This window comes from Stegostoma tigrinum, chromosome 3 (genome assembly GCF_030684315.1).
Source record: "Stegostoma tigrinum isolate sSteTig4 chromosome 3, sSteTig4.hap1, whole genome shotgun sequence".
In the NCBI taxonomy this organism is placed as follows: domain Eukaryota; kingdom Metazoa; phylum Chordata; class Chondrichthyes; order Orectolobiformes; family Stegostomatidae; genus Stegostoma; species Stegostoma tigrinum.
The window spans coordinates 10,033,121-10,047,541 of record NC_081356.1 but is presented as its reverse complement, the minus strand read 5'-3'; the positions used below and the strand labels follow the sequence as shown (position 1 = coordinate 10,047,541).

The window sequence follows — 14,421 nt, the reverse complement described above, 5'->3', positions numbered from 1 at the left end:
AAGGAGGGAGAGAACGGAGTCCTTGTAGGAAGAGATGCGTTCGGTGGGGCAGGAGCATGCAGAGATGATGGGTTGACTGGTATAGGTGGGCTTGAGGACATTTGGGGGCAGTGTAGGGCTGGGAGACTGTCAGGCTGGAGGGGACGTCACCAGAAGCGATCAGGTCATGCACAGTGTGGGAGACACGGTGTCTTGATGGGCCACAGTGGGGTCATGGTGAAGGGGGAGGTAGGATGTGGTGTCGGAGAGTTGGCGTTTGGTCTCTGCGATATAAAAGGTCCATCCTCCAGAGTACCACTGCCCTGCCTTTGTCAGTGGGTTTGATAATGAAACAGGGATTGGTGTGGAGAGCGCAGAGCGCTGCACGTTCGGACGGGGAGAAGTTGGAGTGGGTGAGGGGTGTGGAGCAAATCGAGGTGGTCGATGTCATGTTGACAGTTAGCAATGAAGAGCTCCAGGGCAGTAAGAGGCTGGCAGGGGGTGTCCAAGAGGAGGAGGAAGGTTGGAGGTGGGAGAAGGGGGTCCTCAGAGAGTGATTGGAAGTTTTTAATCAAAAGGAGGCGTAGAGGCAGTGGAAAAAGAGACTCACATTGTGGTAGTCACGGAACTTGTTGAGGTGGAGGCGAAGGGGTACAAATGGGAGCCTTTTCCTGAGGACAGACCATTTGGCTTCAGAGTTTGAAGTCTGGTGAGTTTTGCTGGGGGTGCGGGGGGGTGTAAAAAATGGTGAACATGCAGCAGCGTTCGGGGATGGGGTTTTTGGGGAGTCTCAGATGCTGCTGGTGGGGGGGAAAAGAGGGCGATAGCACGTGATGGGTCAGGGTTGGATACGGTGTGATGTGGGGGTCGGAGTGGGCTAGTTGTGGGAGGGGAAGGAACATGGGAGGGTAGTGGGCTGGGGAGTAGGATAGCGGATTAGATGGGGGGGAGCAGGGGTGTGGGAGAGATGAGGTAGAGAGGGAGGGGGGAGAGGTGGAGGGGTAGACCGTAATGTGGTGGGGGATAGGTGAGGAGGGAGAGGTGCCCTGGTTAGCTGCAGGTGGGCAGTATCACCACTCCCTTTGCCACTCCTCAGTTCATGCCACACTCCCCAACAACCACTTCAACTCGCCCAGTACCTTCCCCTGCAACCATAAAAGATGTAACACCTGCCCACACACTGCCTCCCTCAACTCTATTCCAGGGCCCTGAGCAGTCCTTCCAAGTGAGACCGAGCTTCACCTGCATCTTCTCCAACTGCACCCAGTGCTCTCGACGTTGGTCTTTCCTAAGTCATTGAGACTGAATGTAGACTAGGTGACCTCTCACTGCACATCTTCGCCTGGACCATTAATGGCCAAGCTAACCTCCCGGTCACCACCCATTTCAACTCCCTGTCCCACTCCCCCTCCAGCGTGCCCGTCCTCGGCCTCCTCCAGAGCACAGCGATTTGGAAAGCAAATCTGAAGCACAACACCTTATCTTCTGCCTGGGCACCCAACAACCCAAAGGACTCAATATTGAGTTCTCCAATTTCAAATAATCTTCTCACCCATCCCTCCCACCACCGCCTCCCCTTCCAGCCCCACCTCCTCCCTTCCATTCCATTCCACATTCCAACCCTCCCTTCTGGTACCAACAGGATTCAGCCCTCCCAACGACCATAAGGTTGTACCTAACACCAAATGCCCACCTAGTATCACCATTCTGCCTCTACCCCTCCTCCCCCAGCAACGTTATCTGCAGCTCCCTCTTCCCCCACGTCCAGTCCTGAAGAAGGGTAATACCCAAAATGTTGATTGCTCCTTTCCTCCAGATGCTGCCTGGCCTGCTGTGTTCTTCCACCCTCCTCTTTGTCATTTTTAGGTATGCCTGTGACATGGAAAGCAATTTTGAAGATTTGCTTGGCTCTCTCAGCAAGGAACACTTGGGAATGTCCAACAATTGGATTTCAAGCTGCATTTTTGTTGGGATATCAACTCAAAAGTACTTCAGTCCTCCAAAAAGGAGGTGCCAAAAACCATGGGGGCTGTTTGGAAATTAAATAAATATTTATCATCTGAATGATTCAGAATACAAAATGCTGTGTCCAGTTTGTGTCTCCCTGTTAAAAGGAGAGATTTTATTATACTAGAGACGGTTCAGAAAAGATTTACCTGAATGTTGCAGGCAATAGAGGGTTTGAGTTATAATTAGAGATTGGATAGGCTGGGACTTTTTTCACTGGAGCACAGGAGGTTAGGAGGTGACCTTCTAGAGGTTTATAAAATAATCAGAGGTATAGATAGGTGAATGGCAGGGGATTTCAGGACTAGAGGGCATTTTCTGAGGATGAGAAAAGGAAGATTTAAAGATGACATGAGGGGCAATTTATTTACTTTTTTTTAAACATAGGGGTTTGCGTGTGGAATGAACTTTCAGTGGAAGTGGAGGTGCAGGTACAATTACAATATTTGGATAAGTACATGAACAAGAAATGTTTGAAGGGATATGGGCCAAGCACAGGTCGTGGGACTAATTTAGTTTGGGGTATGGTCAGCATGGACTGGTTGGACCAAAGAGTCCATTTCTGCACAGCATTTCTAATGATTTCTCCAGAGTTCGTTACGCCTGAGCAACTCCGCTCTGTTAAAATGGAACTGTCACCAGTTGAAAGCAGACCCCCTGTTATGTTTTATTGACACTATGAGGGGACAGTTTTCCAACATCTTTAATATTTTACTTTGTCGAGCAGGAACAATGAACAAGTCACAATTGGCCTTGAAGCAGAATTCAAAAAAATCGGAAGTCACGTCTCTAGTCTTTCAAGTACATTGATTGGAAATTGTGCAGAATGGACTGAATGTCGCTTTGTCTGTAAAATGTTACCTCCATTATCATTCATTAACATAGGGTTTCACAAAAAAAATGCAGCTGCTTCCATAATGGAAACTGAGCAACTGCAAAACCTACTTGGACAGCTGAACTGGTTAGGCACTCAAATCAGGTCATGCAGCAGTTGAGAGGTCTTGGTAGTCAAATAAAACTATGAAAGGATTTTTCAGGTGAACAAAATGTTGAAAAAAAAAATTTAAAATGTCGAGTCTTTTGTTTTGAAATTTCTATCCCCGAGACACAGTAGGAACATGAAAGTTGTTTTTAAGTGATGTTTCCTATGCAAATCTCTACATTTTTTAAGTGCAGGAGGGTTTACAGTTTCACTTTTGAGAAGCTAGAAGGATCAGAAAAGTAGCTAGTAGTGTTTTAGTGGCAGAAATTCTCGCTCTGGTTGAGGAGATAGATATGGTGTATTTTTTAGCAAAACTACTGGAAGAAATTCCAAATAAAAAAATTCCAATGCAATATTTGCATGCTACATTAAATCACTACAGGATAGTGTATATGCCACGAAATATGCAAATAGAAATGTCGAGGAAAGATGTTGCAATTTTAACACAGATGCTGAAGAACTGTCAAATCTCCAAATAGAAAATGACTGGATAGCAACATTTAACTACCTGATTAGTTGATAAAGAAAGGATAAAACTCTCAAACTACTAGAAATACTGGAAAAATTGCTTGATCCTCTAATGAGCATTAAGAATCTCTTTTTTTAGGAAGTGAGAACGTAATATATTAGAAACATAGAAAATAAGAACAGAAATAGGTCATTCAGCTTTGAGTCTGTTTGGCCATTCAGTATGATCATGGCTGATCATCTACTCCTGTATCCTACTCCCAATTTCTCTCCATGCCCTTTGATCCCATTAGCCCCTATCTTCTTCTTGAAAACATTCACTGTTCTGGCCTCAACCACTTTCTGTGGCAGTGAATTCCACACACTCTGGATGAAGAAATTTCACTTCAACTCATCCTAAATGGCTGATCCCCTATCTGTAGATTGTGACCCCTGGTTCTGAACTCCCCTGCCATTGGGAACCTCCTTCCTTCATCTACCCTGTCGGCATTCCACAGGCTTCGATGAAATCCTCCTCGCTCTTCTGAGCTCAGGTGAATACAGTCAGAATGAGCCTGTCTTTGCATTCCGGTACAATGTTGGCACCTTGCTTTGGTCCCCTTTGACTTTCCTCATTTTGTTTCTATATCAATTTATTTGAAAGATACAAAACAAAAGGCAATATACAAGGTATATACACAAGGGGAAAAGCAAGGCATCAGTTTTGGGGTGTGACTAGAAATTAAATTCTGACTAGGAAAACATATGCCTGCTCTATGACTGACCAGCTTTAAGCTTCTGGTATTTAACAAATGGGCGCTTATGGGAAAAGAATAGAATGTTTGATAGCTTCCAGCTTGATAGCACCCATCTGGATTTGGTAATTGCCAGTTAAGTTGGTTATGTGCTGGATATCTTCAAGTAGCCATCTTTGGCTTTGAGGCACTGAATACAGGAGTTATTCCAGTGATGTGTGCTTGGTGCAGAAGTGTAAAGGATTAAGTGGTGACAAAGGCATCCCATGTGACAGAGAGGGGAATGTTTAAGCAGACGGACAGCAGTATAGCCACCAGAGATGGTGGATCATTTAAAATTGCAAAGGAGCATTCATAGTTGTCTCAACGAATCTTTTCAAGTGTGTGAATCCCAAATGGATTGACCAAAACATTTGATTAGTGATCACTTATCACATATTATTTGGATCTCACACAATGACCAACAGCACTGAAGAGACCTACTCTATTCGCAGATTGGGAGTTGGTTTAGTCAGCTGGCCAAATGATTGGTTTGCATTCCAGAGTGAGGTCAACACTGAGTTCAATTCCCAAACCTGCTGGGGTTACCATGAAAAAGCTTCTCCTTCTCAATCTCTCCCTTCACCATAGGGTTAAGCCACAACCAATCACCTCTCTAAAGGAAGAGCAGCCACTGGTTTTCTGGGGTCATGACAACTTTACCTTTCCTTTACACTCATGGACTGGTGCAAGGCAAACCAATAAACTATGCAATCAGCTAGATTTATAGCACAGGAAAGGGAATACGATTCAGAGACGTGAAATTTCACAGACCATGATTTTGAACAAACCAAGGTTTTAATTTCAATTTTCTTGAAGCCATTTGTGCACAGATGTCTATAGTTTATTGCACGGTTTTTGCTCATACCTGGTTATTGCTGTTGCTGGCTTTCAAGATTGGCGGTGCTTCACTTCTGGGTGGCGAAGAGGTGCTACTGTTTTCACTGTCACTCCCATCACTCAAACTCATTCTGAAATGAAGACAGATACAAATTTTGGGCGCAGGAAGACAGGGATAAAATGGAGACAAAGGAAATCTTACTTTTTTCAATGAATTCTTACATTGAATATGGATGTGCTTAACAGAATTTATGGTGTAAACATGTTATTGATAAGTACTAACCATCTCCGATGATTCAATATTATTTGGCTCTTCCCAGACCTATACTTAATCGAGTCAGTAAATCAATTTTAATGTCTTTTTGTTAACTACATCGCTTCAGATCAACCTTGGTGATAATTCTCCGGGAGGATAAATTGGGAAATTATTGAAGTGAAACACTTTTTCAAATATTTCTCATCTTTCAATTAAACTGCTTTGGGATCAAGGAGGATTGTGTCAGCAGAATCTTTCATCCATTCAGGAAACTGCTTTTGTTGTGCTTCTACACTTCAGTGATAGTCACCCAAGTTTCACAATCATGACCGCCTATATTTCAGATCTGGGTCATTCCTCATTTCAATCTTAATTTATTTATTTCATCGTGCATTGGATTAAAATCTTCTGGAATGAGCTGCCAGAAGTGAAGGGGGCTGGTACAATTACAACACTTTAAAGACTTCTGGGTGGGTACCCGAATAGGAAGCATTTAGAGGGCCAAATAGTGACAATTGGGACTAGGTTAATTCAGTATATCTGGTCAGTATGAACAAATTGGACCAAAGGATATGTTTCCAAGTTGTACAGCTCCATGCCTCTCTTTGACTTTCTAAATGAGAGAATTATGAAAAGATCTCCATTATGACACAACTTCCTAACTGAAACAAAAGCAAAGTTACTGCAGATGTCGGCAGTGTGTGTTGAAAACAAAATTGTAGGAGTTGGTCAGACAACACTGATAGAAACTGCCTGAAGTTTTAACTCTGTCTGTGGTGACCCTTCACCCTTCAGTCTGATCAGATCACGACAATGTGAAATGTTAGCTCTGTTCCTCTCAGAGCCACACAGCACTTAAAGACAGCCCTTGGCCTAACATGTCCACAACGACCAGGCTTCCTAAACTGAACTAGTCCCATTTGCCACATTTGAACTATATCCCGCTAAACCGTTCATGTTCCTGTCCAATTGTCGTTTAATTGTTGTAAGCGTACCTGCCTCTATCACTTCCTCTGGCCATTTGTTCCATACACGCAGCATCCTCGGTGTGAAAAATTTGACCCTCCGGTCCCTTTTAAATCTTACCCCTCTCATTTTAAGCCTATGCCCTCTAGTTTTAGACTCATCTACCCTGGGGAAAAGTTGTTGACGATTCAGCCTCTCCAAGCCCCTCATGATTTTTAAACATTTATGAAAGGTCACCCCTCAGCGTCCAACACTTCAGGGAATAAAAAGCCCCAGCCTATTCAGCCCCTCCTTATATCTCAAACCCCTGTAGTCTTAGTAACATCCTTGAGTCTTTATTTTTCAGCCTTACCAGTTTAATAACATCCTTCCTATAGCAGGGTGACCAAAATTGTACACAATACTCCAAATGTGGCCTACCAATGTCATGTACAGCTGTCAAGATGATGTCCCTATTCCTGTACTCAATGCTCTGACCGATGAAAGCAAGTGTGCCAAATGCCTTCTTCACCACCCTGTCTACCTGGGACTCCACTTTCAAGGAACCCCTAGATCTCAGTTCAACAACACTTCCTAATGCCCTACCATTAACTGCGTTAAGTTCTGCCCTGATTTGTCTTAACAAAATGTAACACCTCACTTTTATCTAAATTAAACTCCATCTTCCAATCCTTGGCCCAGTTGATCAACAAAACCATTGTACTGTGAGATAAACTTCCTCACTGTCGACCATACCACCAATTCTGGTGTCACCCGCAAACTTACTAATCATGCCTCAGATTTTCATCAAATCTTATCTATGAATGGCAAACAACAGTGGAAGCAGCACTGAACCTTGCAGCACTCTGTAGATCACAGGCCTCCAGTCTGAGCAACAACTTTCTTACAACACCCTCTGTCCCATACCATCAAGCTAATTTTGGGTCCAGTTGGCTAGCTTCTCCCTGGATCCCATGTGATCTAACTTGCTAACCAGTGTACCATGTAGAAGCTTGTCACAATTGATTGTAGCAAGGCCTTGGATAATGTCTGCCACTCTGTTTTCATCCAACATCTTGGACACCTCTTCAAAAAACTCAATTAAGTTCATGAAACATGATGTCCCACACACAAAGCCATGTTGGCTATCCCTAATTGGTCCTTGCCTTTCCAAACACATGTAGATCCTGTCTGTCAGAATCCCCTCCAACATCTTACCCACCAACGATGTCAGGCTCGCTGGTCTGTAGTTCTCAGCCTTTCTTAAATAATTGGCCAACTGCCAGCCTTCCTCACCTGTGGCTGTCGATAATTCAAATAGTTCTGCTAGGGGCCCCACAATTTCTTTCCTTGCTTCCCACAATGTCCTGTGATGAACCCTAATAGGGTTCCGGGGATTCATCTACCTTTACACACTAAGTCCTCCAGCACCTCCTTTTCTGTAATATGGACACTTTTCAAGACATCGATATTAACTTCCAAGTTCCCTACCTTCCATGTCTTTCTCCACAGTAAACACAGCTGCGAAATATTTGTTGAAGATCTCACCCGTCTCGTCACTCCACACATAGACAGCCTTGTTGATCTTTAAAAGGGGTTCTATTTTCTCCCCAGTTATTCTTTTGGCCTTGTACAAACTCTTTGTATTCTCCTTGTCCTTATCTGCCAAAGCTATCTCATTTGTCCTTTTTGTGCCCTCCCGATTTCCCTCTTAAGTGAACTCCTACAAACCCGATACTCCTCAAGGGATTCACTTGATCCCAGCTGTCTAGTGAATCCCTCCCAGAGTACTGGGGTTTTAGGAGTACACTTGAGGAAAATCAGGCGGGCATGGAGGAGATACGAGACAGCTTTTGCAGATAAGATTAACGTAGAATCCAAAACCACAATAAGGTTTGTTGAGTAAATGAACAGGAGATTAGCAACTTGTAAACAAATTGAAGTCCATTCAGGTGGAGAATAGTTGGATTCAACTTTTTGATCAAGAATCTTGTGATCAATTTTGATGTGCAGGAATTTTAATAACAAATTCACAAAGGCAAACTCCTGCTCCCCTTCGAGATTTCCCTTTTTCCTACTCATGCATTTTTAATTTCTTGTGGTTTGAAGCATCCTCAATGGCATTTACTCATTGGATACAGAATCAGTGTTTACTGTACAATACTGCAGTTCTGTCTTAAAAAGACCTTTGACAATCTTACGAAAAGACTCGATCTACAATTAGTTCTGAGTAATTGTTGCATGTTGTGGCAGAATCTATGTTTAATATCTACAAATATGGACTCCAATAAACAGAATTATAAACTGACATTTTCAGCAACAGTGCATCAGTCCAAGCATTACAAAGTTCTTTCATTTCGCCTCTCAAACTACAATGAAGAAAATAACAGACCAATCAGTATCCACACTGAGCGTCTGCCACATTAGCAGAACATAATGCTGTATTAAAGTCTAGCTTCTGTTGATTTACCTTTGTGAAAAATTCTGTACAATCAATCTGCCTTCATTTCAAAGTAAATGCATGCAACGTAATATATATCACTGCCGTACCATTTCAGTGCATGCATCAAAGGAAGTGGTGCTTGAGAATTCTCAAGCATGTGATGTAGCAAGCCAACACTTGGTAACAAACTAAAACATGACAAACACAACCGTGCAGCACAGCTGATGAGCAGCAGTAAAACAGTGGCAAGCATTACTTTATTCTTCTTTTTTATTACATTCTTTCTGCATCTGCTAAATCATTCGTTGGAAAATAAAATCAAGACATGACTATGGATATTCTTTTTCACCATCAACACCGATCAAGATAATAAACATGAAATTAGCATAATTAATAAAAATAAACAACCTCAAAGTTTCAAATTGTTTCAGAATTTGTTTTGGATTAATTCCTATACTGTTGTGGGCAATAGCTAAAAACGCATTCAAGGCTTTCAGCACAATGAAATGAACACAGTTAATGGAAGATTAGAGAAACATAGACATTTATTTAAACATTAATCTTACTTAGCTGGTAGTAATACTGACCGAAGTCCTCTGCTTCCACAATGAGTATTTAATGATCTCTCTACATCAGATAGGCTTCCGTTCTCATCTTCATCGGATTCATTGTCTTCAGAATGGAGGTCCTCCATTATAGATCTCAGTGGACCTGGTTAGAAATGAAGGAAAGGGACTGTCACAACCAATTCCAAGTTTGATTGGGGTGCTGGCTAGAGAGTTACTCCAGAAGCTGCCAAGACCATACTCTAATATCGTCATATAGTAAAATCAGATCCAGCCCTCTCAACAGCTCCATGCTAACATTCCCCACAGGAGTCAATGGTTCAAAACTAAAAACAAAGTCATCTGCCCAGGTCAAACCAGGTCCTTGCACAAGTGACTCCAGATCTACAACAAACATGATTTCCTTTCCTGTTCCTTTTGAATTGGCCTAGCAAGTTATTCAACAGCACTGAACTGAAAAAAGGGTGAAGAAAAAGTATCAAAGGAACAAATGCTAGGTGATCTTTCCAGAATTGAGCTGGGCACCACAAATGACAATGGAAAATCCCTCCGCTGTTGATGAGTCAAAACCTGAAAACTCCCTCATAACATTGCAGGTCTATTTGCATCAAAAGGGCCACAGTGGTTCACGGTGGCAGATCACATTTACCTTCTCCAGGGCAATTCTGGATGAGCAATAATAGCTGGTGTTGTCTGAATGACACTGAATGAATAATAAAAATAAAAGTGACACTTTGACAAACTGCATCTTCAGCATACATAACTTGCTGCAGAAGGGGAACTGGCCAATCTTACCCGATGATTCCAGAACCACATTTAGGCCAGGCCAGGTGAGGAAGGCAGGTTTCCTTCTCCGAAGTACATTGGAGAGCCAGGTAGAGGTTTCTGACAACTGACAACGGTTTCGTGCATATCAGTAGATTCTTAACTCCAGAATTTACTGAATTCAAATTCCACCATCTGCCATGGTAAGGTTCAAACTTGGGTCCACAGAACATTAGCTCAGTTTCTGGATTAATAGACTCATGATAATACACTAGGCAATCACCTCTCCCAATTTGCAAAGGTGAGTTCATCAAATAAAACAAAAGGTGTCAAGTGGCAGGCTAACGGAGAAGAAAAATGATGCCAAGCTCCTAAGTGTGATCAACTCAGTGCCAAGATTGGTTGAACACATTTCAGTTAATAACAGGACAATGGCACAGAACTGCCAGCTTTCAGGTAAGGCTTATTGATATGCTTCAAAATAAGTTTAAAAAATGCATAGTTCTTTTGATGAGTTGGCCAACATTCATCTCAAGCAGTAACTAGTAAGAGAGAACTATATAGATAATGTCATTTGATATCATTTCCAATGGCTAATCCACATAAGCGGCACATCCCTGGATACTATGGAGATTTTTCCATAGCCAATCCACCTATCCTGCACATCTTTGGATTGTGGGAGGAAACTGCAGCACCCAGAGGAAACCCATGAAGACAAGGGAGAATGTGCAAACTCCATACAGTCACTGAAGGGTTCACTCGAAACTGGGTCCCTGGCACAGTGAGGCAGCAGTGCTAACCACTGAGCCACCATGCCACCAAAAGCAAATCCAGAGAATTATGTGAAGCACTTCGCGACACTGCAAGGACATGCAAGGAATAGAGGTGTCAGAAGTAAGATTCCTGAAATATTGTTGTGGCGGTAGGAACAACAAATTTACAGGAAAAAATGGCTGATACCAGAAAATGCAATCAAAGTAATAGCAAAAAAAAACACAACAATTCAGGAGCAATAGGGTACACAGTAAAAGAGCTGCTTGAGATAGTCTATGAATATCATCTTTTAAAGACCCTCTGAGAAATGTGAAGGACATAGTGAACTAGACATATTCTCATTAAACTAGTCAGAGATATTACAACAGACCTCTGGAACAGGTGGGACTTGAACCTGGGAACCTCCTGGGTCAGAGGTCGGGATATTCACACTGTGCCACTCTACACAATTAACTACCCTTGCCAGACAACGTTAAGTGAGAAAAGAAACAGAATTGGTATTAAGACCAGGGTTCAGTTTTAAGAAACAAAAATATTCCTTACAATAATCTACTCATACACTTTAAAACAATAATCATCAAGGAAATAACAATTGCAGTGAAGATGAGAAGGTGAAACAAGATGAGAAAGTGGCAGAGCAATGACAGACGGGACGCCATATTGATCAGTATTAAATACCAAGCACAAAGTGGTAAAACACCCGTAAATGATTGGACTTTAATAATGAAAGCACAGACAGAGAGTTGAAAGTTTTTGGAGATTACATTCCAAACAGTACAGAACATAAGGAGAATACTGAGCCACCTAACAACAGAATCCAAAATATAGAGAGTCAATGATATTATACAAAAAGAGAAACAAAGAACTGCAGATGCTGGAAATCAGGAGCAAAATCAGAAACAACAGTACTCTGGTCAGGGCACACTTGGAGTATACTATTCAATTCCAATGATAATTGTCACTGGAGCTTTCAGAGTAAGACTGGAGCCACAAGGCTGACTTCTCATATTGGAGGATTCAGTGGCACGGTGGTTCAGTGGTCAGCACTGCTATCTCACAGTACTAGGGACATGGGTTCGATTCTACCCTCGGGTGACTGTCAGTGCGGAGTTTGCACATTCTCCCCGTGTCTGCGTGGGTTTCCTCCGGGTGTTCCGCTTTCCTCCCACAGTCCAAAGATGTGCAGGCTAGGTGGATCGGCCATGGGAAATGCAGGGTTATAGAGAGAGGGTAGAAGGGTAGGTTTGGGTGGGATGCTCTTCAGAGGGTTAGTGTGGTTGGATGGGCCAAATGGACTGCTTCCCCACTGTAGGGATTCTATGATTTGGCTCACAGGAGTTAACTTGGATTCAAGGTGGTGCCTACATTGGCTGAGCTTGTGAGCTCCCTGCAGCAGATCTAACTCCAACTTTTCTTATAATCCGTTCTACATTCTCCCCCAAGTGTTTTTCACCCTACGATCTGTATGTCCTTGCTTACTATGACTGGCGTGTGCTGCTCGCAAACAAAGCTTTTCACTGTACGAAGGTGCACATGACAAAAATTCAAATCAAATCAACTCAATTCTAAAAGAGGGCAAGCCTTTTCACTTCTGTTAGTTCCACGTCAGATATAAGCTGGTGATATTTCACATCTTTACCTTGTCGGTTGTTTTGAGATGGAGTAAAACTTGAACTGGAATTTGAACTGGAACTGGAACCAGTGGGACTTGGCTGTTGAGACTTGAACAAAAAAAATAAAAACCAAGACAAACACGAGTTAATAATGTTGCAGCACCAACCCCAGTAATTCAACAGAATAATTTGTCACTTAACATTACTACATAAACACACTTTCCTGCTCAAAGTTCATTATTTTTCAGGTTCCTTATTTCAAAATGCTTGCAAAAGACTAATATAGTCAGAATCCTCTTCCTGAATTTAAAACATTGGGCATCAAAAACTTGGGTTTCAGGGCTGAGAAACAATAGACATACAGGAGCTTACACTGAATCAAAATTATGACTTGATAAAAATGAGTATTTTTATATCCTGCAATACTGGAAGAACAATATTTTACTCAAGTATAAGAACTGTTAATACTTTGGGTAGAGATGTTCGTTGTTGCTACACCAAACAGAAACTAGTCTATTTATTTCTCATGCACATTACACATTTCTCTTTTTAATTGCATAAATATACAACATTTTTGTCTAATTTAGTTTCAATGAAAAGTCTACACCAGCAGTTAAGATTTGTTCTGCAATGCCAAGATGACTACAGCCTTACACTGTTTCAGTGTCTCAACTTATATTAGTGTTGACGAGGGTGGGATGGGAGTTGAAGAGAGGGACAGTTGGGTAACTTAAGTCTGCATAAGGATATTGCATTTACACGGCAGAAACAGGTCATTTGAGTGGTTTACGTTTTCTCGTCCAGTCTTGTATTCCCTATACCCATTCCTGAAAAATGAATTCAATGTGGATTTTAACAAATTCCCACATCATGTCCTGGAACAAAATCATCTTCCTGACCCTGATCCCAGTACCATTCAAGTGAGTCCCAGTGACATTTGGTTTTATATACAGCATCAGGTAATTCCCAGTATGTATGTGTGTGTTATTGTAGCAATCACAAAAATACCACTACGAAAAATGGGACCACTAAATAAACTTGGCTGTTGTGGAGTAGCAAATCAATCTGCATGGGTAAGTTAACCGCACCTAAAATGGGAACATTATGGCACTGAAACTAAGTCAATGAACCAAAACCAAGCCGTGTAGATATCTTCAATGATTTAACAGTTGCTTCTGCTCATAAATCATGTAATTTTACCATCCCAATGACTAAAGTGACTTACAACCTGTAATTGCTTCATGTGCATAATCCACTTGCATATTCCATGAACAACTCCGCTCAGTTTAAATGCATAGACAGGATTTCTGGGGCAAGGCTAGGGGTGGTTGGGCAAGACACAGGGAAAATAAAAGGACAATCACACACTAACTCCCTTCAAAATCAGAAATTTCCACTGCTGGCAGCCAAAAACACTCGGGATGGTATTTTCCCTTCTCTGTGATGACATGGGAAATAGCATAAAAGTTGGGAAAATATGAGGAGAATGAGAAAAATTGCCATCTTAGCAGAAAAGATTACAGATTTTCCCCATAAGCTTACTATTGAATCTTGCTGTTGAACCCAAATTATCTATTTTTTTCTATATAACTTTCTATTTTCCCTTCCTACATTGAGGAACTGGGTGGTGAAAATTTCCAACTTGCAAATAGGAGCAGTTACCCAGTGGCAACAACTCACCAACTGCTTACCCAGCTTTTATCCAACTATTTTCACTGCACGTAGTGGGGACACTATCCTCTTTCACTGTGTCCAATGCAAGCAGGTAGTAGCAAATCACCAGCCTCTCAACATCATCGAGGCTGCTTTCAGATCAATTCTCACTCCACTTCAGCTCTTCAGGCCATTGCTTCTATACCTTAGAGATCACCTCAGATTTGCTTGCTTCTGTCAGGTTCACTTTGCACACTGGGACACGCACATCCAGACAGGTGGTGGACAAGACAAGAATTTCCTTCAAAAATGCACAAAATTAGGCTCCAAGGAACACTTATTATGTAGTTTCAATTG

The 14,421-nt window shown here is 42.1% G+C and overlaps 1 protein-coding gene across 3 annotated transcripts in view; it reads right to left on the bottom strand.

Annotated features, from left to right (window-relative positions):
- The window catches only part of mllt3 (MLLT3 super elongation complex subunit), a 149,014-nt gene that overhangs the window by 30,502 nt on the left and 104,091 nt on the right, over positions 1-14,421 (bottom strand). For all 3 annotated transcript variants that reach the window (XM_048526875.2, XM_048526874.2, XM_048526876.2), the window contains 3 exons: positions 12,438-12,519; positions 9,281-9,404; positions 5,078-5,180 (listed from right to left, as the gene is read on the bottom strand). In XM_048526875.2, coding sequence (XP_048382832.1) covers positions 5,078-5,180; positions 9,281-9,404; positions 12,438-12,519 — 309 coding nt within the window. The remainder of the gene's footprint in view (positions 1-5,077; positions 5,181-9,280; positions 9,405-12,437; positions 12,520-14,421) is intronic.